A 24,119-nucleotide genomic window follows, 5' to 3' on the forward strand; every position below is an offset into this window, starting at 1 on the left:
ATCTATTACTCCAAATAAAACATGTTTACTTTAAAGAAGTAAAAATTTGTTTTTCTAACCAGTCAAGTCAATGGGGATTTCAGTAATATTCCTAAAGATCAGATGTCAGCTGGGTTGCAAAAGCATTTAGAAGCATTAGTGAACAATTTAATGGATGCAGAAGGCAGAACAGAATTTACTTCCCTCATCAGTTTTCTTTCTGTGAAGCTCTTTTAAAGTTATTTAATCAAGCAGATATGCCCAAACATTCAAAACAGACCACTTTCCACCTAGCTACTTTTTGGAGTAGTGTCACTGAATAGGTGTATGTTGCTTTAAAATAAGGAATTACTACAATATGTATTCACTAAAATATCTCTAATTACCTCCAATTCACCCAATACATTCACAGAAATACGGAGCCACAGCCTGGGGTCCAACTCTGGAAGAGTCAGAAGTATGCTACAGATTTCCTTAAGGATATCAAAAAGCCTCACATGAAATTTCACTACCCTGAAAAAAGCCCAAACAGAACATGGCTTGGTCTTACATAAACATTTCATTAAGATAATCATATTTGGGCACACAAAATTAAAGAGCATCTAGTTACAGTCCCCCTGCCACAGGCAGACACCTTCCACTTGACCAGGTTGCTCACCTCCACGTATCCACAACTTCTCTGGGCTATCTGTGCCAGCAAACTCCATTTATAACACAATTATAAACTCTGCTTCAACTTTGCATGCATTATTAGGCCTCACTGTAAAAAACAAGTGCAGCATAACTCATTCAGTTGTAACAACTGGTGAGCCACATCCTAACAAGTTGAGATGATTCATTTCCAGTTTACCTACATAAAGTATCTACAAGAAACCCCTTACCTTCCTTTTGCTTTCACTTCCATGAATACAGTTGTGTAGACACACCTTCACAATCTCTGCACAGCTGAAGTGCAGCCCCCTTTGGAGAAGAATGGCTCGTACAACTGGCACAGCCCAACACCTGAGCTACAGGAACCAGAACTATATCCCAGAGATGCCATCACCGCCCGTTTTTTTCCCATTATATCCACAGTCAGCCCTCCAAAATGACTCCACAAATATAAAGAACAGCCCTATTAATTAAAAATACTGCAAAAAACATTGTTTAAATGGTATCTGGCTGCTAAAAAAAAAATCTAGTATCTAAAAATGCAGAGCATCACTCATAACAGGTTTTCTAGAATTCCAGAAATATGAGCCCATTTTAGAACAGTAAATGATGGATTAAAATGTTAATCATGTACTAAACTAAAAACTTCCCAGATACAGATATTAAATGTTTTAGTGAAGACCAGCTATTACTGAGAGATTAACACCTTCTTTTTTAAGTTTAAAGCAAATTAATCTATCTTGCAGAGTCATCAAAACTGTTTTGCATTCTAGACAGAACACTGCTATATAAATCTGTATTCCAAGATGAAAACATCCCAGAAGCTTGGCCATACAAAAGTTCTTCCAGAGTAACAGGCTAGAGATGGGGGAAAATCCTACCAATGGTTACATACCTGACCATTTATACAAACCGGATGAGAAATTTAAATGAACTGAAAATAGGTTAAGAAAGGTCCATACATCTATGTCCTAATCCCCTTTTTTCTACTGACAGTCCTCCAACTGATATCTCACACAGCTCTGCTTCACAAACAACCTGTCCCTTCACATACTTATTTTCCACTTCTCCAAGGTCATGCTGACCCAGTCTTACCTCCTTCAAAACTTCTGGACAAACACATACTCCCACAAAACCACATACTGAACTAAGCCTTAGCACTCTGCTTTTGTGAATACATACTGAGATCTCAAGGGCAGGGGTAAGGAGATGATTCTTTTCCTTTCTGACAACAATTAAAGACAGAAGGGCACACAAGAGTAACAACCAAGTAACACAGAAAAGTGACTTCTAGGACTGTAGAAAAGATTCTTCATCGAACAAGAAACCACCACTGACAAAAATACCACCTTTAGAAATGCTATCGATTGAATGATACCTGCCCTTCAAGCTTCTGTTGATCCAAGTTTCTGCAAGCAACGTTACCATACAAAAGCAGGCAAACGTGTCTTTGGAAGCAAGTTGTACTTAACTCAAAAGCCCAAAGCACATTTTGGAAAAGGCAGCATCTGGGGAACCTGTACAGAAGCCTGTGTAAGATGATAAGTCTCTGGCCCTCAGCCAGCAAGTGTGATACATCAAAAAAAACCCTTGCAAGGGGTTTTCATGAGTTCACTCCTCAAAGCAGCAAGAATACCAAGATAAAGCCATTTAAAACATGTAAAATCTAAAAGGTTCAACTTCCCATAAGCACAAAACAGGAGAGCATAGACTTTTTAGATATTATGCCTACCACCAATTATTCCTGTGTGTTTCATACTGCGCAGCCACTGGCAATGCTGTCGGCCCCTTATGCCACTCTCCTGTGCCTGCGAAGATTCCACTTCCCTCCAGTGCCCCTTTAACTGTCTTTAGAACTGTTTATGTTAGAGAACTGTGGTATTTACCTGAAATATTAAAACCTGTATACTGCTCTACCCTGCTGCAGGGAGTAGGGTTTCAGGGACTGTATGCCTCTCTTAAACAAGTGCATCTATTGACACTACTGATATAAACCAAAGAAACACATTTTAAATAGTATTAGGCTTTAAATGTGAACAGTGCTCTGAACATTCAAAGAGCTTTAGCATTTTATGAAATAAGGTATTTCAAACCTGCAGAAGGCATTGTACTATTTTAATCAAATCCAAAGGTCTTCTTAGCTCTTTAAGGAACAAAATCAAACATCTATTTTGTACTGCACTTTGATCTACAGGCGTTTTGCAAGTAAGTCAAGATAAGGTTCTGTTCTGCCCAGAAGCTTGCACAGCACAGCACCTTGTCATGGATGCCTTTAAGGTCCCACTCTTGTCCCCAAACCCTCATGACAGAATGAGTGAAAAGGCAATGAAGAGCCCATCTGTGCAGTCTGCCCAAAGCCTTAAGGAACAAAGTCAGTTCTGCACAGCAGCACACATCAGGATAATGTTCTCCATCATCAGGAAAGAATTGCAAATATGTAATTACTGGCTTATCCCCACTGGATGCTACATACATCCTGCCTACCTGTCTTCCAGAAACGTGGATGGAGCCTAAGCAGAAGTTAAGTAAGTAGCTCTCCAGCACCTTAAAAAAAATGGGATGGGTATTTCCCACTAAGGGTATTTTATAAACCCGTATTTTACCAGGGTTATTATTGCTACTGTAGCACATTTACATTTAAATATATTCTGTTTGGAGTGGAGAAAAACACATTTCCTATGAAAAGAGCTTCAAATGCAACCAGACTATTTATCAAATATTTGTGTCAAGGCAAGAGAGACTACAAATCAAGTAGAGGGAAGCACAGATCTGCATTCCAGATGAAGGATAAGCAAGTAGAAGGCATGTCATTTGCAAAGAGGAAGAAGAATTGAAAGTCAACAAAACAGAGGACATTCAGAAATAAGAGACCATTCTCCTAACCAGTACTGGACTAATTCTGACCCTCAATACCATTGCCTGGTCCTACAAGACCAGTACTACAAACTGGGAAGGGAGGTACATTCCAGTTACAGGTACTTCCCCTAAAGTACCTTGACAACCTGCCAAGACTGAGGGACAGCTCATACCTCTGCCCCTCCCTGCATCTGGATTATTTCCAAACCCTTGTACATCAAGACCAGGACAATATGATCAAACTCCACATTTATTTGTCTGTAACTAGGACATGAGAAAGACATGTTCACTCAGCACTTTTCAGCGTGTGTACAACACCTGCATTACAGTTTGTAAAGTTTACATTGTCTGCAATGGTTTTTATTTCACTGGTTTAACATTTTCAGCACTTTCTCTGATTGAGAAAGTATTAACAAACATCAATGCAGAAAAGTCACTGAACACAATGATGTTTAAAACAACTAAAAAATAAATTGCAAAAATTATATCTATATAGTTTGGTCTTGGCTTAAAAAAAAGGGGGGGGAAGTGAGCTCTAGTCCTGTGATCTAATGATTTGCTGCAGCTGGGACATATATCCTCTTTGCACATTCACAGTGTTTTCCTGGAGTTCTCTCTATGATCTAGTCCATGAAACTGAGTTAAAATAAAGCAAGGAGTTATGGACAAAATGTTGTCCAGCTGGTTTGGGCTTTGTCTTTAGATCTTGAAGAGAATTATTGTGCTGTTATTCTCCAGGTAATCTATGCAGGCCAAGACTAAAACACTGTCATCCTTCTATCCTAGTTCCCTACAATAAATTAAGGAATACAAGCAAAACATCTTGGGGGCAGGGGGGAGATCTTCATACATTGCATGGTTAAGGACCTTTTCCAGAGATTTAAAAGAATTTAGCTCTACCCTCGTCCATCAGATATCTTTGAAAGTCAACTAAGTAATGCTCCCTGCTTCACCAATTTGTACAGTGATCTTCAGCCTGCAGAGGTCAAAAAATTAATCCTAAAATGTCTCATGAAGTATCAGAGAAACAAGTTTGTTATCAGCAGACTGGAATTCATTATGCAGCTATATGTACCCCTACTGGGATATTTTTTTGGAAGGTGTAAATGAAACCAGATTAGCACACCAGCATTCTCCAGGGTATCCCTACAATCTGTTTTGGTTATTTCTATGGCTTGAAAGCCTATCCCTGCATCTAATGCCTCACCTGAACATTTTCTGCTGCAATTTCAACTCATAACTGCTTGTTTTGTTCGTGATGGATGTGGAAAACTGACTAAACTCTCCTTGCAGATACCTTTTAAGAAATATTTTCTTCAGACCAAAACTTCAGTATTCCCTGACTGAAAGGCAACTTTAGCAGGTGTTGTTCTGGGGGAAGTCCCACGGACCACCCTGTATCCCAGCACTGTTTGGCAGCAGAAAAAGGATCTACTATCATATTCTGGGATCAAATATAGCCATGCTTTTTTTAAAAACAACCAACCAAACAACCCACCTTCAACCAGTCAAATTTTACTGGCAAAGATCAAGATTTCAAGTTCAAAGCATCAATGATGAAAAAACTGACATGACCCACCTACCAAGTGTGACAGCTCACAGGCAGTGACAGGATGTTGGAACTGCCTCCCAGTTATACCTGCAGGTAACTTTTTTAATCTGCTTTATATATCACCTGCTTATGTCTGATGAAATGATGTATAAAACCATTGGAGAGCTAACCAATCCATTTTTTCCCAATCCCTAATTATGGTTTCTCTCTTTCAGACTTCATTATTTTCTTTACAAATCTTGTTACACAGCCATAACTTTCTCAAATATCACATTATCCCAAACTGAACAAGATAGCTCCAGCTGAAGACCTACCCCTTCTCAGCAGAATGGAGAAACTGCTTCATTGCCTTATTTAAAATGCTTCTGTATGTTCCAGTATGACAAATGAATTTTCATGACAGTGATGCTGCTGAGTCATGATAATTTAGGAACCATTACAACCCCCAGGATACTCCCCCACAGAACTGCTTCCCTACCAGCTGCTACTTGTCTGTGTAGGCAATATACCAAAACACAGTAATTTGAACCCATCTACACCAAAATGGCTGAATCCAAAGCTATTGTTTCCAGATCATTTATTGAATTTGTTAGGATCACATTATCTGTGTGTTCAGTAAGAACATTATTGCAATATAGGGAAGTGAAACCACCAAAAAGTACAGGACACAGGACAGACTCCCTGATGTGAACACTCTTCCCTTGGACATACCCAAGTCTTGCCTTTTTTCTAGATGTTGTGGGAAAAATGCTCCTCAATGCTTCAGCATTCTGGAACTTTTCCCACCCCCATGGGCTATCAGCTCCCTAAACACTAGAGGATACATTCCAGAAGGCCCAGTCAACCTGAAGACATTGAAGTTATCATTAACCCATTTCTCTACTTTTAACTGGAGTTCAAAGTAGACGAAAAACAGTTTCTCAAACTAACAGTCAAGACCGTAACACATTCAATATTTTCAGGATGAGGGATCCTTGGTGAGTTTTTTAAGATTAACATCAAAGGTCTTTTCAGATCATCTCACGTGAGTCCTGATTAATCCCTTGATGATGGATGACTCATTGTAACACAATGGCAAAACACTCCTCTCTGCTGAAAGGCTGGAGCCTGTTGTAATCTTAACCATACACCTTCACCAGTAACTTTGTGAATACCAATAATTTCTGTGCCCAGAATAATACCATGTACCTCCCTGGCAGACTCAGTCCTTTATTTACAAGTTAATTGTTCATCACAAACTGAAGATGACAAAATTCCAAGAGAGTGTCACTCATTGCCACATACTCTGTATGTTGTAAATATGCTATGGGGAGGGGGTTACACAGATATCCAGAACCTAAAAGAGACACCAAAAATAAAACTTAAATTAAAATGTCTAATTTCTTCCTGTATTGAAAAAAGGGATTCTTAAAACCAAGGACATTTAGACAATATTTTCCACATACTTTCTTATCAAGTGCCACTAACACCACACCACAGAGCTGTGATCCTCCTTCCAGTGTGGAGGATAAAACTATGCAAAACACCAAACTGGAAACGATCACAAGATTCAGGGAGAAAACAAATCAACACTGGCATTTTTGCTAGGATGTCTGTAAGTCCTAGAACTTCAGTTGCTCCTGGCGAACTCCCTAATGTACAACAGTCCCTGAGGCACAAGGTCACATGCTGTAAAATATTTCTTTCTGAGCATCATTTATTGCAGAAAACCTCAGTCATGTTTGGCTGCACTGGTTCAAAGCATTTTTGTTAAGCCAGACCTTGGAAGTGCAACTATTTTAGATTAGTCATATTATAGAACTGCATACACCAACACTTTGTAAAACTGTTTGCTGTTTAATAATAGAAAGGTCTAAGTAGTATCAAGTGTGAAAATTCTTCTCCCGACTTTCAAAGACCAGCTAGAGAAGGAGTTGCACACTTCAATCAAGAATTTCCAGTTTGGAGTGATACAGCCTGATCACTAATATGTATGATCAATTAAGCCAAAACGCTTCCCTCCCTGCCTGATGTCACGCTCACAGCCCTGTCTAACCTAGAACTTCTAGGTCTGCCCAGTGTTTGCACATACATGTACAGACAGGGCAGTGGACACTTGGCCACTATCAATCTCTACCTAAATCCACTCCCAAAACCATAGATTTATCTTCTGACCATACAGTAACTCATTAAAGTTTGGCACATTTTCACAGGAACATATAAAGTTACAGTACACAAATTAAACAACATCCTGGCTTTCATGAAGTACTCTGAGCAGGACCGTGTTTCTGCCAACTTCACTGCTTTTCATCAAATCTGACGAGCAAAGAGAACATGGACTTAAATTCCTCTTGCTGAAACAAAAGCCACATGATTTAGTTGGCATCCTGGTCACTACGTAAGTGGCAGTAAAATGTCTACTTACATTGCTGAATTTGCAGAACCAAAACTAAACCCCTCCTGCCTCTACAAATAAATTAACACAAAACTTAAAAATCCCAGACAAACTTCCTGGTACACACACTACCTCATCAAGTGCAAAATCCAGTGAGTATGACCTGTCCCTGGATAAGCTAGAGCAACAGTCACCCCCTGGTTTCTATGGAGCTGTGAGGAAAAGCTCTGTCCATGCAAGCACAGCCAGCACTCCACAGGAGAGAGGTGCTTTAAAGCTTCAGCTCTACTGAACAGAGTCAGCCCTTTTCCAAATCTCTTCGTACAGACAAACAAACAAAGCACACCCTGGAGTACACTTCACAGCTAAGTCAATTCAGCAGTTACACAACTAACTTCAAACAACTCGTAACACTGGGGGGGAAAAAGGTAACTTTAACTCCTGAGCCAATAGTTTTTCTTCACTTTGTAAAGGCAAGAACTACATTATCTGACATCCCACACTCCTGAAAAAATTCACAGATCTAACCACAGCATTTTTGTATTAAAATAAGGATCCTACAACTCCTGAAACACTGTTTCCATTTAATGAAAATGCTAGTGAATATTATTTTTCCTGTAGTGACTTAATTTCCTAATTTAAAACAGGAATGTCAAGATTCAGTGACACCATGCATCAGTCACATATGTGAGACAAGGTGACCATACCCTGTAAATATTCTCAAAGTAGAGATTTTTTCCTAACATTCAGAAAGTATGCACTTCCATTTGATTTGTTGTACTTCACATCTGCATTCTGCTCCTCATATTTCTGAGATACTGCAGAAAAAGCAGGATTTGTGGTTTTTTTTAAATGCCATCTGTTCCCTGCATATTTTCACTTTAGGTCCTTGTATGATATCTGCAATGGAAACTTCTGTGTCATACAGGATTAAGGCTATAAACCAGATGAATATAAAATGCAGAGGGCTGCTGCACTTCCCTACAAACAGCTGTAAAAAAACCCCAACGCCATAAGGAAGTACCACCTGAAGCCTTTCTATTCCAAATACAAAACTTTTAATAAGTTCTTCTTAAAGGGACTTTCCTCCAGAAATGAAGTGAAAGAGTGTAAGAGGAAAAGCTGCTTCAAGAATTTGGGAATTTTATTTGTTCCTACCACTGCTCTACACCTGTTTCCTTCCTGAGTCAGAAACTGGAAGTTTCAGATACCGGTCTCCAAATGGATAAGCTTTAAGGGGAACCTTTCACTGAAATACCAGCCATCTTCATTCATGAACTAACATTTGCATAAGCTTTTTTCATAACCACCTAATATTTTTATAGAAGCAATGTCAACTCTACAGTAAACTCAGCTTTGATGGCGCTCCAATTATCTCAGCTGTTATCTCCATTCCCCCTCTTTGCTATTTCCACACTTTGCTCAGGCACTTGCAACGTTTCAGAGTATTATCAACATTACTAACGCTTGTGTCACTCACAGCTCGGGGGCGGGGAAAGGCAGGCTGACCTACCTGGTCATGTTAATATAAAAAGATTTTTAAGCAACACTCTTAAACCATTCCACCATTACTTGTAAGAATTTAAATAGCTACTGTTCCTCTAAAGCTGTTTAAAAACTCGTAACTTGTGCAGACACCTACTGACTGCTCTAAAATCGTTCCAAAACAGCTCGTTACTAAGCCGAACTGAATTAAAAGTCCTAAATGGATATTGGAAACGCCAAGCGCTTTCCGAGCAAGTCCAGCCCCAGCCCTTTAAGTCAAACCACACAAGACCTTAGGCCAAGGGGGCATCAAGCACACCGGACACACGGAAATAACTTTGACGCCCGAAAGAGCCGCCCCACGCTCGGCCCGGTCACCGTTTCCCTCCGAGCAGACACCGAGCGGCACCTGACAAGTTTCCCAGCCCCGCTGGCAGCGGGCACAGCGAGCCGAGCCCCGGCTGCCCGCAGCCCACGTGTCACTGCCGGGCGCCGACCGCCCCTTCCCGCCGGGGGCAGCCGGGAAGCGCGGCCCGGGAGGAGCCGAAGGGGAACGGCCGGGCCGCCCGGTTTCGTTTCCAGCCTACAGCGGGATCGCCCCTGCCCGGCCCTCGGGACTCACCCGCCGCCCCCCCACGGACGGCCCCATGACAGGAGCTCAGCTCCGGCAGTGTCAGCGCTACGAACTTCCCGGCTGAACAGGAAACAATAACCCGCAGAGCCCCGGCCCCGCCGCCCACCCCGGCCCGGCCCTGCCCGCGGGGACCTCGCGCTGCCCCCCCACGGAGCCGCCCCGGCCGCGGGACCGAGCGCGGGGGGGGGGGGGCCCGGCCTGGCGGGAGGCCGCTCCCGGGCCGCACCGAGCCCGCGGTGCCGCGGGGGGCGGCGGGGCGGGCCTGGGGGCGGCAGGGGCCGGGTGAAAACGCGGGGGACGCGGGGGGCGCTGGGGGGGCGGAGGGGGCGGCGCGGGGGCCGCACTCACCGGGCGGGCCCTGGCGCGGCTCCGGCGGCCCCACAACCATAACAAAGCTCTGCCCAAAATGGCCGCCCAGCCCTGCCCGGCCGGGGGCCGGAGGGGGCGGGGCCCGCGCGCGCGCGGGGAGGGGCCGAGCACGCGGAAGGAACACGCCCCCCCGGCTCCCCCCCCCTGCCTCCGCCCCGGCCCCCGCGCCTCCCGCCCCACCAATCAGAGGCGGCGGCGCGTACCGCCCCCGTCACCGCCTGTCGGAAGCAGCCGCGGACTACGAGTCCCAGAAGAGCACTCCCATCTCCGCCGTGCAGACAGGCGAGCAACGCGCCGCAGGGCGGTTTGGGATTCGTAGTCCGCCTGCGGAAGGCTTGCCCGATGCTGTGATGCCGGAAGCCAGAAGGCAGGAATGGCCGCACTGCTCCCCAGGAGAGGTTCTGTCCCACAGGCAGGAGAGGAGCGTGTCGTTCCTCTGCCACACCAACCGCGGCCCTCGGGCTGAGAGTGACCGGCACTGCTGCCCCCGGTATCGGCTCGGTGGGCCTTCGGCGGCCCGGAGGAACACGATGGGCCGCGCCGGTTCCCGCCCGGACCGGTAGCGCTAAGCACCGGGCGCCGGCGGAGCGCTTATGGGAGCACCGGAAGCCGCCACAGCTGGCGGGTCCGGGGCGCTGGCAGCGCCTGGTGCGTGAGTGCCTGCCCGGTCCCCGGTGGGCAGGGCGGCCCCTCCTCCCTCTGGAAGATCCATATTTATTGTCCGCTTTCTTCGCCCTCTGGCAGGGCAGTTTGGCTGCCGGAGCCGCCCTTCTCTCCCGGCGCAGCAGGCCCGGGAACTGCGGAGCGAAATCCAGGGCGAGCCGCCCACGTTCCCCCGGTGAGTGTCGTACCCCTCAGGGAGCTCACCTGCAGCTTGCATGGGATGGGTTTTCTCCTCCTTTTTTTATTAATGGTCGCTTTTCACGCGCAGGAGGAAATGCTCCTTTATAAGCTTTGTGAAGGCATTTATCCGTAGAAGAGGGAATGATCCATGAACGGGTAGTCATCACCCGTCCCCTGATACTCAGTTTTTAAAGTAGAAATTGTTCTTGAAACAGTTAATACAACTTTAGAATTTCAGTTCATAGAGCTGCTTGAAACGAAGTATTCTGCACTGATCAAGTACTGATTGAATAGATATGTAATATACATATTTCTTTAAATATATACCTGTAAGACTCTTGTATTTGATAAATGTAGGCTGTGACTGAACTTTAACCATCAGACCAACTCAATGACTCATTAATTTCAGACCTTTTTCTGAATTTTTCTGTTTTAGGGCATTGAGAAAACAAACATGTTTCCTCTCGTACAACGATGCTGCTTCAACACACCTTTCAAAGTAAGTTACTGAAGGCTTTTTTTGATGATTTTATTTAAAATAAAATAGCAAAAGATAGGACTGCAGCTTTGGAAAAAAAGGTGGCTTCCAAGTTGGAGTGTATCACTCAGCTTTTCTGGAATAGTTCATCGTTTCTACAACACTTTTAGGCAAAGCTATTTCTTTTATAAAATAGCTTTGCTTTTTGAGATTTAGCTCAGTTTTAGAATAGCTTTTTGAGATTTATTGTCTCAATGTATTTTTTTCCTATCACTTCTTGATGGGAGTAGTGAGGGGACAGTAGCTGATTTCTGGGGTGACCTTATCCTGCTTCTATACGAAACTACTTTATATTTTACTCTGAAAAGGACTGATATAACTTCAAAGTGCCTAGAGAATGTGTGGGGAGGGATAGGTGGGCACTGAGTAAGTTTTGCTTGTGCACTCTGGAGAGCCCAGTTGCTCTTCATCAGCTGCATTGGGTGCCTTCATTAGTTTGGTTAAAACCACTTGAAATTCAAAAGCAAAGACAGCTGTGGTGTGACCTGAGCTGGGAAACCACTTGGTACAATATTCAGGAGGTCGTTTAGGTACCTGCAGGTCTGTAAGCCTGCACTGTGCAGTGTTGAGAACAAGTTTTGTGCTTGCAGCTGCAGAAGTTACCTGGTGCCAGTGTGCTGCTCTGTGGCAGGAACAAGAGAAGCTGCTCCTCCTTAGCCCTCCTCCAGCTGCAGAGGGATGCACGGCCTCTCTGTACACCTCTGAGCCTCCAACCAGCAGCAGTTTGCATAGCCCAGCTCCGGCCTTTCCACACCTCTCTCCCTGTCTCCAAGAAGAAAACCCCTGCAGAATCTGAGGAACAATCACAGGAGAGCCCGGGATCACTGAAGGACTGTCCCAAGCCAGCCCTTTACTTGAGCCTGGGGGGGCTGATTCCCTTTGTGGCCGTGCCGCTGGCCATGGCCTCACAGGGCTCCTACTGCCCAGAGCTGGCCTTTGCTCAGGTCACCTATGGAGCTGCCACAGCCTCCTTCCTGGGGGGCATGAGGTGGGGCTTTGCCCTCCCAGAAAACAGCCCAGCCAAGCCAGACTGGCTGAACCTGGCCAACGGCACAGTTCCTGCTCTGCTTGCCTGCCAAGCCTTGCTTTTCAAAGATGTCACTCAGGGAGTGCTCATGCTCACGGTGGCCTTAGGGATAGCGCTGCATTATGACATTTCCCTTCTTCCTACTTACCCCAGGTGGTTCAAAGTACTGAGGGTAGTGGGAACAGTGGTGATGATATCATCCCTGTTGGCCACTGTAGCACTGAAAGCTTTCTTAGAAGGGGAGCAAAGTGATGACAGAAAAAAACAGCAGAACATAAATTAATAAATCTGTAAGGAAAAGCTATTATCTCCTAATAAGGTATTTGTATGGAGTTCCAGGAGAAATAAAGACTGATTTGTGCTTAGAAGTCGTATGATGGCAAGGATCAAGATGCTTATTCTTGAAGCAAAATGATTTTCCAACTGATTTTGAAGCTAGTTCAGGAGGGAAGTATTCTAAATAGCAATTACTTCCAAGGCAAGCACGAGTCTGTCCTTATCTGTAGAATAAAGAATCACTCTTGAATGGGATGTTGCTGCTGTAGGAATTTAGAATGGAGATTCAAAATGACATGGGTATGAATTACTCCGTGCTGAACTATGAAAGCATCTGGTTTGACTGTAATGTGTGATCATGTTCTGAGCTAGGGAAAACAGTAACAAGAAAGCAGTTCTAGTTTGGTGTTTAAAGAAGTAGCAGAGAACGATGCAGAAGCACATTCTACTCAGTTGCTGTGTTGTGGAGGAACAAGACTCCTATTTCACTTCTATTTTCAGAGGAGGTGCCTGAAAATCACAGAATAGTTTGGGTCAGAAGGGGCCTGAAAGATCATCTCATTCCCATCCCCTGCTGTACCCAGGGACACCTTCCACGAGGTCAGGTTGCTCAAAGTCCCATCCAGCCTGGACACTTCCAGGGATGCTGTGTAAGTGCTCAGTGTGATGTCAGGTAAGAAAGGACAGGTGAGGTTTATTTGCAGTGGCAAGCCAAGGTCAGCACTCACCTGAAATGTGTCATTCAGCTGCTGTGCTGGAGTGGGGAAAAGCTGAACAGGAAGCTTTGTATGGCTGACAAGGTGCCACAGGAGAAGGAAGGCCAAATTCCTGCTCAAGCTTACTGAAATTAAAAAGGTTATTTGGGCTACCTGTTCTAGGTTTTGTTTGGATTTAGGACTGCCTGGCAAAGGAAGCTGTGTGCAACACAGCCATAAAGATCTGCCATTCTCCTAAATTAGAGGACTGTTAACTTATGCTGTGACACAAGGACTCAAGTGCTGGCACTAAGGGATCAGATAATGGGACTGAAAGTAGTTTCTCCCTCTTAAGAATCTGTACATTTGGACAGGTGCCAATGGGCTTGTAGGTAGCCTGCAAACCATCCATGATGGGTCTTTTACTGAAACCACTGCAGAAGCATATGCTCTCTGTACTGAATTCTTCCTAGCACATCATTTAGTGGAAGATATAACCTAAGTCACATGGATTTTCTTTTTTGTGTCCACTACCTCAAGAAACCTATGAAACGGGATGTGGGCATATTTCTTGTAAGCTTTTTATCAGAAGTATTTAAGTACAGTGTAAGATGCAGGAAGAAAGCTGAAAATGACATCCACATGTGGTCTTAGGACCAGATAATCCTCATAGTTCTGTTAAAGCGCTGTTCTTCATTGTTCTACACCAAATAAAGCACATGCTGTCCCTTAAAATTTGTTACCTGTTCGTTCTGCAAAGAACAGGTGTTTAAGAAACCTGCCTGTCCTGGAGATGAACCATCTTGTATGATGTTGCTGAAACAGCAGCTCTGTACATCAGCCTCTCCCTTTTGCAATCTGTTAACATTTTTATATTAAAGAACATATTAAGCAATTATGTGTATTGATTGCTCTATGCTGAATTATGAAAGTACCCTATTAAACAAAATATTTCAGAGCTTTTTAACATAAAGGAAATAAAATTGAGTTTGTGAATGAAAATGGTTTTTCTATTCCTTCTTACTTAGACATGGCATTTTTTAAGATGGATCCAGAGAAGAGTCCTGTCTTTATCTTGATTAGGTAAAAGTGGTGCTGAGGATCAGAGACCATAATCAACAAGCTTCAAAGTTTCATTCAAACACAACAGAATCAGTTACAAAACCTGGAGAAGGTAACTTCAGTCAACTGCAGATTCCCTCAAGCTCCATTAATCCAGGAAGTTTACAGGTAGGGATCAGAGGAAAACCTGTAGTTCCCAAACAAATAAAATACTGTTAAGGTGGTGTTTCTCAAACAGTTCCAAGAGGGATCCTGAATATAAAGAAGAAAGACTAAGAAATATTACCTGTAATTTCATGCTACAGAGGGCTGAAGAGAGCTGGCAAGACAGTCAGACTCCCAAGAAGTTTGAGTCATTTTACACTGAGAATACATGGGTATTTTACTGCAGAAGTGTGTTACTTCCACCACTCAAATAGTCAAAATTTATAACCAGTCTTTCCCTAGTGTTCTAGGGGAATATGATTTCCAATAAAAAGAAAAATATTACCTATTGTATGAAAGTGGCAGTAATACAGCTAACTAAGTTATGAAAGCAACCTATTCAAGAGGCATTCCAGTCAGTTCTGAAAATACATTTTATTATGAAAAACAGTTTAAACAAGATCAAACCATTAATTCAGACACATAAGAAATTCTTTGAAGTAAAAGCACACACAAGATTATGGAACAGAGAGACTCTCAATCATCTGGCATGTTTTAGCCCAACTCTATGTTAGATTTTAGGACCTCAATTATTAAGGTATCTGCAACACTCACCTTGGAGGATTTATCATGTAGTAATTTGTTAATTTTACACAGGGGATATTGACCTAAGCAGAATGAATGTTCCTTTGTCTATACAGTGCCAGGCTTCCTGTTTTGTGACATTCCAGTTGTGGTTTGGTGATCCAGAATAACACTGTCTATCAAAATTCAAGCAGCCTCACTTCAGACTCCATCCAAATCATCCACAGCTGCACTGAAAATGCAGCCACAGTGTGCAAAAAACCAACTTGAATCTAGAAATAACTCCAAACTCTTTGTAGTATTGTTTTACTAAGTGTGTCTGAGCTAAATACAAACTCCTTAAGAACACACTGATATCATCAGTTCAATGCTAAATGCAGCTAATTCTATCACAGAAAGCTCCATTGGCTCAAATTTGGATGAGGCAGGATACAAGCTGTAGTGAAGGTGAAGGAATGTGTCTTGTAGAACAGCAAGTATTCAATACCAAGTCTCAGCATGTGTCACACAGGGTAAAACCACATTTGACTATAGGGAAAAAATATGGGGGCAAAAGCCTTTCCCTTTGTTTTTATATTAAGAGCAGTCCTAAACAGAACAGCCAATCTAATGCATTTGCATTTAAATTTCACTAGAACTTACACAAAAAGGAGCTCTACTGGCATCACTGACACCACTGAGAGGAAAAGCCAGTGCTGAAGGGGAATGGCATTATTAGAACTGTGAGGACAACCTTCCAGAATAGGAAATTCTCATCCACTCACCATTCAAATTTGTGGAGTGGCCAGAAAGTAAATATCCAATTCATATTTAATGCCCACCATGTTCAGCAACAGAAAAGAGGCTTAAATGCATCAAGGTCATAAGTAGAGGCACCAAGTCCTTCCTGTGTGTTATCTTCTCTTCCTTGTTTTCTGCCAGAAAAAGAACTAATGCCATCCAAATCGCCCATCTGAACTTACCTACAGGTAACTCCTTGCTGTTGACAGTAACCCACTTCCAGGCTGCAAGTCTTGCTAATGTGCCAGCTCAGTAACAACCTGATTAATGTCTCTTCATGTGTTGGAATTATTTCTTCAGATTTTCCAGGGCAAATTCCCCATTTATTTCAGTGAGCTTAATCCAGTTCTAAGAGGCATTCCTACTTTTAACAGAATACTTCCTGAGACAGACACTGGATAAGCCAATTTACATTGAAGGGCTTTTCCTTTTGCTCAGGAAAATCCCTCTGATCTAATTCTCCACTGAAGCTCCTGTGTTGAAAGAGGTTTCTGGCCAATGAAACAGGAAATCTGAGGAGACGTAATTGACTCATTCTTTGAATGAGTTTTGTCCTTTGTGTTTTACAGCACAGCTACACCTCCTTCGCAGCGGCTGGTGATCATGTTGGCAATTTCAGTCCAGCTGTCCATGTGAGGGTTATAAACTTCAACAGAGTCAGAGGTTACTGGAGCAGCAAAATCAGGACTGGGAGCTCTGCCTCCTGAGGCATAGAGAAGTCCATTCACAGCCACAACACAAACACCAGCTCTTGGGATCTTCATCGATGCAACTTCAACCCACTTTTCCTAACAAAAAGGTGAAAGATGAAGAAGTAGCTTTAAGACAAGCCCTGATTCTGCTAAAGTAACTTTTAAAGCTTAAAGACTGAAACATATACAAAGAACATTGTGTATACACTTCACAGGCTTACATGTGGTATGTGTACAGTATGCAGAGGATTACCAAGACAGGAATGACAACACTTTCACAAAGTGGTGGTCCAAATTGTGGTAATCTCTAAAGAGCAGATCCCATACTGTCTGCACACAACACCCCTCCCTTTCTTCAGTCACTGCAAGATGCAGTCAGTCTCTAAAATAGAGCATGGTACAGTTTGAGGTGGGGGAAACAGGAAAACTAGATTCAATTTGACAAGCAAAACAGATGGCACATGGGATTATGTTCTGCTCTGTTCTTGAGAGTAGCTACTCTTCCAAAGAGCATCATAAAAACATGAGCAATATCAGTCTAGTTATCTTCTAGTTGTGCTGAAATACCACTACATTTTGATGCAGAAGAAGATCCTCAAATTTTGCAATAAAAGGTAACGCTTACCTTTACAATGAGTTTTTTCTCTCTATTCAGATTATTGAGCTTTCTACTGCAGAGGGGGAATCTATCCTCTCATCTTAACCCTAAGAAATATTTACCAAACTACAGTATATCTGTGCATAGTTAAACTATGACAACTACTTAGGACAGACCCTGAGATCACCAAAGCTTTGTTTCACGCAAGATACCCAGCCAGTAGTGAAAAGGAAATGGAATTTCCAGCTTTTTCTTTTTAAAGAAAGGAAGCAGGCTCTATAGCGTCTTACACAAAGCTGATGCAATCTACATTTATGAAAAGAAGGGACTCTGCCCTACCTCTTCGAATGAGTATCTTTCTACACTAGCAAGTGCATCCTGGGATTCATTCCAGCCTCCCACAGCATAGATACAATCGTTGAGAGCAGCTACACCAAGATAGGCTCTTCGGGTGCCCATCGGAGCGAGCTCAGACCAGCGTTTGGAGATGGGGTCGTAGACTTCAACAGAACGCAGCTCTACTCCTTCACTGCTGATACCACCAATGACATAAATCAAACCTGCAGAAACAGAGCTTCTCCTCTTTTAGGCTTCATAATACAGACAGAAAATTACTGTCACAACACAAGTTTCAGCCTGACATTAAGATAGTTAAAGAATGTCAGAGAATCCTCCTTTTGCTCAGTAGTTGAATACATAAAGCTTTTGCATGAGCAGCTTGAGGCTTGAGCACTAGAAGCTCTGAGGAAAGCCAAAATTAATTAATTAAATTAATTAATTTAAAAAATTAATTAAGTGCAGGGGAAGGTTCATTCAGAAGGTTGCAACTCCTGACCTGGCCAGCATCAAATACTTGGTAAGCACATTTATTGGTCAAGTATTTAGACATATCTGTCTTAAAATAACCTGCAGCAAGTCTTCACATTGTCACAGAAAAACATGCAAACCCAAATATGGAAGGTATAGAAAAGCAGTATCAGAAAGAACAATCAACTGCAAAAAGACCAGCTGCATAACCATACTGGCAGCCATGTCTCCTGCCTTTTATCTCATGAAAAGTTTTTACAAGAGAGAACTTTATAGTCTTTGAATTCTGCAGAATTAAAAATGGAGTATTAGAGCAAAAAATAAGCAAAGCAGAAGTGTGTGACTGACAGGTCAGTACAAGACAAAGGTAAGAATTAATGACTTAGACATAAAGGTTCAAAATCCACTGAGTGTTGGAACTATTTAGGGATATAAACAATATTCACCTTGCATTTCACAACACCCAAAGCAATAACGAGGCTTAGCCATGCTTCCCACCACATCCCAACTATTCTCTTCAGGATCAAATCTTTCAATTGTGTTGCCAATCTCTGCTCCAACCCAGCCTCCTGCAAATAACAGCAAACACAGGAAGAAATTTAATGGCACAAAGTTGTGTATTAGCTGCATTTTTAGACATACAGTGGACTGTTCCAGGACAAATTCTGAAATCAGCATGCTGTCAGTATACAATGAAAATAAATTATAACTATACAATAACTTATATAAATTATATAATAATCCACAGAGATTTAGTATATATGTTAATATTTATGGACACAGATGTTTTTCAAAACTTAAGTTTGTGATTTTGCATCACCAAGATGTAATATTAAAGATCAAATAAATCTACAAGTTGTATGAATTAACATCTTTAACTTCACCAAGAAAAACCCCACAACTTACCCAAAGCATAGATGGCCCCATAGCATGTGCACACTCCCAGTGCACAACGGGGATGGTTCATGGAAGCCACGGTCGTCCATTGCTTTGTAACAGGATCATAACATTCAGTACAGTCAAAAATCATTGAGTTGTCCTCACCTGCATAATAAAAGCAAGAAGAGTCAGGGGATATGCAATCTTTTACACTGCAGATATGGAAACATTCTTCAACTTCTTCCAGGACAGGCAACATTTGAATACAAGATTTATCTTTTGGTGAAACAGCCAACATAGCAAAAGCTTCATTTATACATAGTGATGATTATACATGAATCATCACTGGGAATCACTTTCATCAGTAGTTCCCTGAAACGTTGCTGAAAACATCATAGAGGTAAACAACCAGGGTGCTGCACGTTTTACTCCTCAGCACAACTGACTGGGTTTTCGAGACCAAAGAATGAGCTCTGTGGTGACAAAAACAGTCTACATATGCATTCTTTTGTGACGGGCTGGTAGAGTTACTCATCACATCCTTGTGCAAACAGACATAATGAGCCTTTCCAGGCAGGCAGTGCACAAGTGGTCTGTCCTGTGCTACTGCCTTTTATGCTATGGGCTTCTCCTAGACTGTAAGTGAGAAAACAAATTCCATCAGCGATGGTACACAAAGGCTCCAGAATAGCCAACATCTCTGAGTATATCTGCAGACATCTATATGGGAACCTGTGAATAGCTACACCATGAGGTGAGAGCAGCTTAGTAAAAACTGCCAGTACAGGATCCCTAACAGGCATTCACAGAGCAGTGACAATAGAGAATCAAGGAACCCCAATTCCTTTGTTATTACACCTAAAAATTGTGTTATCCTGAGAACTGCTTAAAAGAAGAATAATTTTGAAAGCCTCCATCCATGAGTTCTCTGGCATTCATGTAAAAAAAGCAAGCTTATTTCAGCTGTTACCTCCAATGGCATAGACCATTCCTCCCACCACAGCCACGCCCAGCCCACTCCGGGCCTGGTGCAGAGAGGACACTGTGGTCCAGTAGTGGCTGAAGGTGTCAAATCGCTCCACACAGCTCAGGGCTCTGCTGTCACTCCAGCGTCCTCCCTGCAGTCGGGTGTACCCACCTGCAAAGCAAGTGGAAAGGCCAAGTAAGAGCTTCCTCTTCACCCTCATGCTCCTATTTCTAAACCATTAAAAATATTAGAGTAACAGCCATTAGCCACTTTTAGAAGGAACTGGATTTTTCCAAGTAGCTTAATTTCTCCAGCATACAAGGAAGAATGGTTGCCTTGAGGGTCATGGAAATTGTGCTGAGCTGATGCCACAACACTAAAAATATTAGAATTCATGTTTTCAGTAAAATACAAGGATCGGCCAACAGCCTTTGCTGCATAACCATACTGGCAGCCGTGTAAAAACTTTTCATGAGATAAAAGGCAGAAGACAAGAGAGAACTTATTTTTAATTCTGCAGAATTCGAAGACTATAGAGTATTAGAACAAGAAACAAGTGAGGCACAAGTGTGTATGACTGACAGCTCAGTACAAGCTGGTGCTATTGCCCACAGAGTGAAACAAACATGTTCCCTTCCAATATAAAACTGCAGCTTTGCTGAAAACTTGGATTTTCAAGTATCCCATCATATGAACCAAAGTGTCCCGCACAGAGAAAACTTCAGCCATCAGAACAAAATGGGCAGTGAATTTGCATACACCATTCCAGCAGTGAGCCCTGGGTAAATCCTCTGCTGATTTGCAGTTTTGCACCCAAAGCAAATTATTTTTGAACAGCAAATCTGGGCTTTGAATGCCATGTCACAATGACAAGAAATGTGAATGCTGGACTCCTGCAATTCTGATCAAAGCTGCTAACATCATAACTCAGCCATGATGTAATGTTTTGGAATCATTATATATTTTGATTTTTAAGATAATTCTCGAGTATCTCCTTCATTCCTGCATTCTGAGATACTACTTAATTTGTTTTATAAGGTTCAAACAGCCACATTCTAACCTACTGCATAAAGGTACTTCCTGGCTTTCCTCCGGGGACGACCTTTAGAAGCCTGCAGAAAACTGCTGACCTTGTTCTCTTTGGGAGACTTAGAGACTTCACAATATTCTTTCAACAGAGTTTGCAGGGCCACTCGAAGACTGAAATCTGGAATACCTTCAAGAGTAACATAAGCAGAATAAGAATAAAATTAGCAGAATTGAAAAAAAATCACAGTGAAAAGTAACAAACTGTAAGCAATTCAGTTGTAGAAAACTTACTAACTCCTCCAAAAACAGCAGACAAATCAATGTTGCTTACTTTTATAAGGCGTTTTCAAAAGCATGTTTTTAAAGTAAACTGTGCTTATTTTTTTAAATAGCGCTTGTTTGCTATAATTTTTTTCATTCACCATGCCATTAATGTAAAGAATAGTCCATCAAAGCCCAGTAACTCTGAACAACACATAGTTTGCTCACATACTTGATTCGGATATTCCTTCTTTCACTTACTTTCTATGTATTTTAACAGCCTTTGTGCTGGTAGCAGAGGGAACCGAACAGGCTCCAGTACTTCTACGACGTATTTCTTTCTTTTCCCCACGTCCTTCAGAATCCATTGCATCGCTGCCGTGAACACCTGGTACTCGTCCTCGATGCTCAGGTCCTCGCTCCGCAGGATCTTCACGAGCTGCTCCTTGGTGAGCGCCAGGAACTCCTCCCCGCTCTGCACCTCCAGGAAGTGCGCGTGGATGTAGCTCTCGGTGAACTCCATCAAGTCGTGACAGGCGATCTGCTCGGAGAACTGGAAGAGGCCGATGCAGTTCAGCGGGTCGATCTGGCCCTTGAGGAACTCGCAGCAGAGCTCCACCACCTCGGTGAGCTGCAGCATGTCCGCGGCGACGATGAGCTCCTGGACGTTGTGCTCCGCGATGCTCACCACCCCTGCGGGCACCAAACCACAGCGGGGCCCCGCTCCAGCCTGCGGCCGCCGGGCACCCGCCCCCCGCCCCGCCGCCAGCCCTTACCTGTGTAGATGAAGTCGAGCAGCGTGTGGAAGGTGTCCGCTTCCACGCCCGCGATCCGCACCACGTCCCGCCCGGACTCCTTCATGCCGCCCGCGAACAGCGCCGCGAAGTACGGGCTGCTGGCCGCCAGCACCAGGCGGTGCACGGAGAACGCCTCCGGGCCCACTTCCAGCCGCACGTCGCAGAAGCTGTGCCCGGCGCGCAGCCGGTTGATCTGGGCCAGGAGGAGGCGAGCGTGCCGCTCGGAACTGGAGACGGAGCTGGAGGCAGAGCCGCCCTTGCCCATCCCGGCACTCGCCGCCATCGCTGCTGCGGCAGCGGCACCCCCCGGCGCCGGCCTCGCGCCGCGCACGCGCCCCGCTCCGCCCGCCCAGACGCCTGCGCGGGGGGGAAGTGAGGGGCGCTCCCCACTGAGGCGGCTCTGCCCGGACGGGGCGGGCACCGTGATGGGCGGGGCTGAGGGCGCTGTGAGGGCTCAGTGCGTTGTGAGGGCTCCGTGCGTGCCGGGGGCTCTGTGTGCCGAGCACCCTGCCCTCACGGCGGCACTGGTTCAGGTACCTCTGTTCGCTCTTTGTCTATGCGCCTGCGTGGGCACCTGGCCCCGTGAGGTTCCACAGAAATCACGGCATCATCAAGGCTGGAAGAGACCTTTAAGATTATTCATTCCAATGGTCCACCCAGCACTGCCCCTATAACCCCTAAACTGCTAAACCACATCACCCAGTGCCAGATCCAGATGCCTCAAACACCTCCAGGAGTGGTGACTCCACCACTTCCCTGGACACTGCCGATTCCACTGCCTGACCACCTGCATAGTGAAAATTTTTTTCTAACATCTAATCTGATCTTAGCTTAAGGCCATTTCCTCTGGTCATTTTACTGCAGACACAGTAAAAGAGACTGACCCCCACCTCACTATAACCTCCTTCCAGGGAGTTGTAGAGAGCAGTGAGGTCCCCCCTGAACATCCTTGAGACTGAGCAGCCCCTGATGCCCTCAGCAGCCCCTCAGAAGATATGTTTTCTAGCTTTGTTGCCTTCCCTGGGCATGCTCTAACAACTCAATGTCCATTTTAAAGTGAGGAGACCCTGTGTACCCTCTACAGACACCTCTGGTCCCTGCTCTGCAAAGAGCTTGTTTGTGGTTAAAACTGGTCCTGCAATAGGTTATTCACTTAGTCACTGCCTTCACAACCTCTGTCCCTCAATCCTTGTCATGCTCTCGCGGACTGGGTCCCTGTCCACCTCAATCTGTGCTTGTGAGAAATATAGCTATGTTGGGGAGAAATTGCAGCTGCCACCAGCCCAGGGAACTGCAGAGATGAGAGGCAGGGACACTGCCTGGGACTGTGGCAGCAGAGCAGTGTTGAGAGGGGATAAGCATCGCGTACTGAGGTAAACGCACATGATCACCGGGTCTGGCAGTGCTGACACTGATTCTGAAAGAAAAGCATCCCTCCTGAGTTTTCCACAACTGTTCCAGGAGCGTGACAGGCAGGCACAGCCCAGCACCCCCTTTGTCCATGGTGTCATGCCATGTGTGGGCCTTCCTCCTCATTCCAGCACGGATGTTTCATCAGTGTCCTGTAGCAGCACCATGTGGGTCACTGGGGTCAACACTGATCCTGAGGCAAAGTGTGCTTCCATCTTAGTCTGTGTGATTCCCTGAGTCACGGCATGCCTGAGCATGGATGGGGGATGAACATCACATACTGAGTTAAATGCATGCAGTCACTGGATCCAGCAGAGCTGGCACTAATTCTGAGAGAAAAGCACGTCCAGAGTTTTCCACAGCTGGTCCAGAAGCATAACATCCAGTCAGAGCAAAAAGCAATCAGAGAGCCACTTGGAAAGCTTCCATATCTATTAACTGTGAGGCTGGGAAAGAAAAACATGTCTGCTCACAGTTGCAATGGTCATGGCCCCTCAGGCTTTTCTCATGAGTCTGCATTTCATTGTAATAACTTTTAAATGTACTTCTGGAAAGAATCTGAATCATGATACCCTCGGGGGCTGTTGGTTTCTCTCTTCATCAGCATTACATTCTAATTATATTTCAAGTTGGTCTTCAAAAAATACCCATAGAAAACATAGATCTAGAGAGAAGATTTCTGTAAGTACACAGTTGGATGCATGCTGATATAACTCTATATATTTTATTGGCTAATAAATGCATCAAAATTTTTCTTTCTTTGACACATCAGTAAAAGAAACCAGACCCCTCTCACACTGACATTTTATTCATCGGAAGCGGCCTGTGA

General features: G+C 44.1%; 3 protein-coding genes across 3 annotated transcripts in view; 1 reads left to right on the forward strand and 2 right to left on the reverse strand.

Annotated features, from left to right (window-relative positions):
• Positions 1–9,962, reverse strand: part of GPBP1L1 (GC-rich promoter binding protein 1 like 1) — a 32,341-nt gene extending 22,379 nt beyond the window's left edge. The window contains exon 1 of the mRNA XM_036387810.1: positions 9,880–9,962. The gene's annotated coding sequence lies outside the window, so the exon portion shown is untranslated. The remainder of the gene's footprint in view (positions 1–9,879) is intronic.
• A 318-nt stretch (positions 9,963–10,280) lies between these two features.
• On the forward strand, positions 10,281–14,281 carry TMEM69 (transmembrane protein 69). The gene is made up of 3 exons (XM_036388288.2): positions 10,281–10,738; positions 11,180–11,242; positions 11,872–14,281. The coding sequence occupies exons 2-3, from the start codon at positions 11,198–11,200 to the stop codon at positions 12,589–12,591; spliced, it is 765 nt and encodes a 254-aa protein (XP_036244181.1). The 5' UTR covers positions 10,281–10,738; positions 11,180–11,197; the 3' UTR covers positions 12,592–14,281.
• Positions 14,282–14,901: 620 nt separating this feature from the next.
• IPP (intracisternal A particle-promoted polypeptide) lies at positions 14,902–22,170 on the reverse strand. The gene is made up of 8 exons (XM_036388203.2): positions 21,860–22,170; positions 21,345–21,776; positions 20,854–21,009; positions 19,797–19,964; positions 18,854–18,991; positions 18,394–18,516; positions 17,480–17,700; positions 14,902–16,638 (listed from the first exon to the last, which is right to left on the reverse strand). The coding sequence occupies exons 1-8, from the start codon at positions 22,161–22,163 to the stop codon at positions 16,414–16,416; spliced, it is 1,767 nt and encodes a 588-aa protein (XP_036244096.1). The 5' UTR covers positions 22,164–22,170; the 3' UTR covers positions 14,902–16,413.
• Positions 22,171–24,119: the final 1,949 nt, after the last annotated feature.

Source organism: Molothrus ater, chromosome 9, assembly GCF_012460135.2.
Source record: "Molothrus ater isolate BHLD 08-10-18 breed brown headed cowbird chromosome 9, BPBGC_Mater_1.1, whole genome shotgun sequence".
NCBI classification, from domain to species: Eukaryota; Metazoa; Chordata; class Aves; order Passeriformes; family Icteridae; genus Molothrus; species Molothrus ater.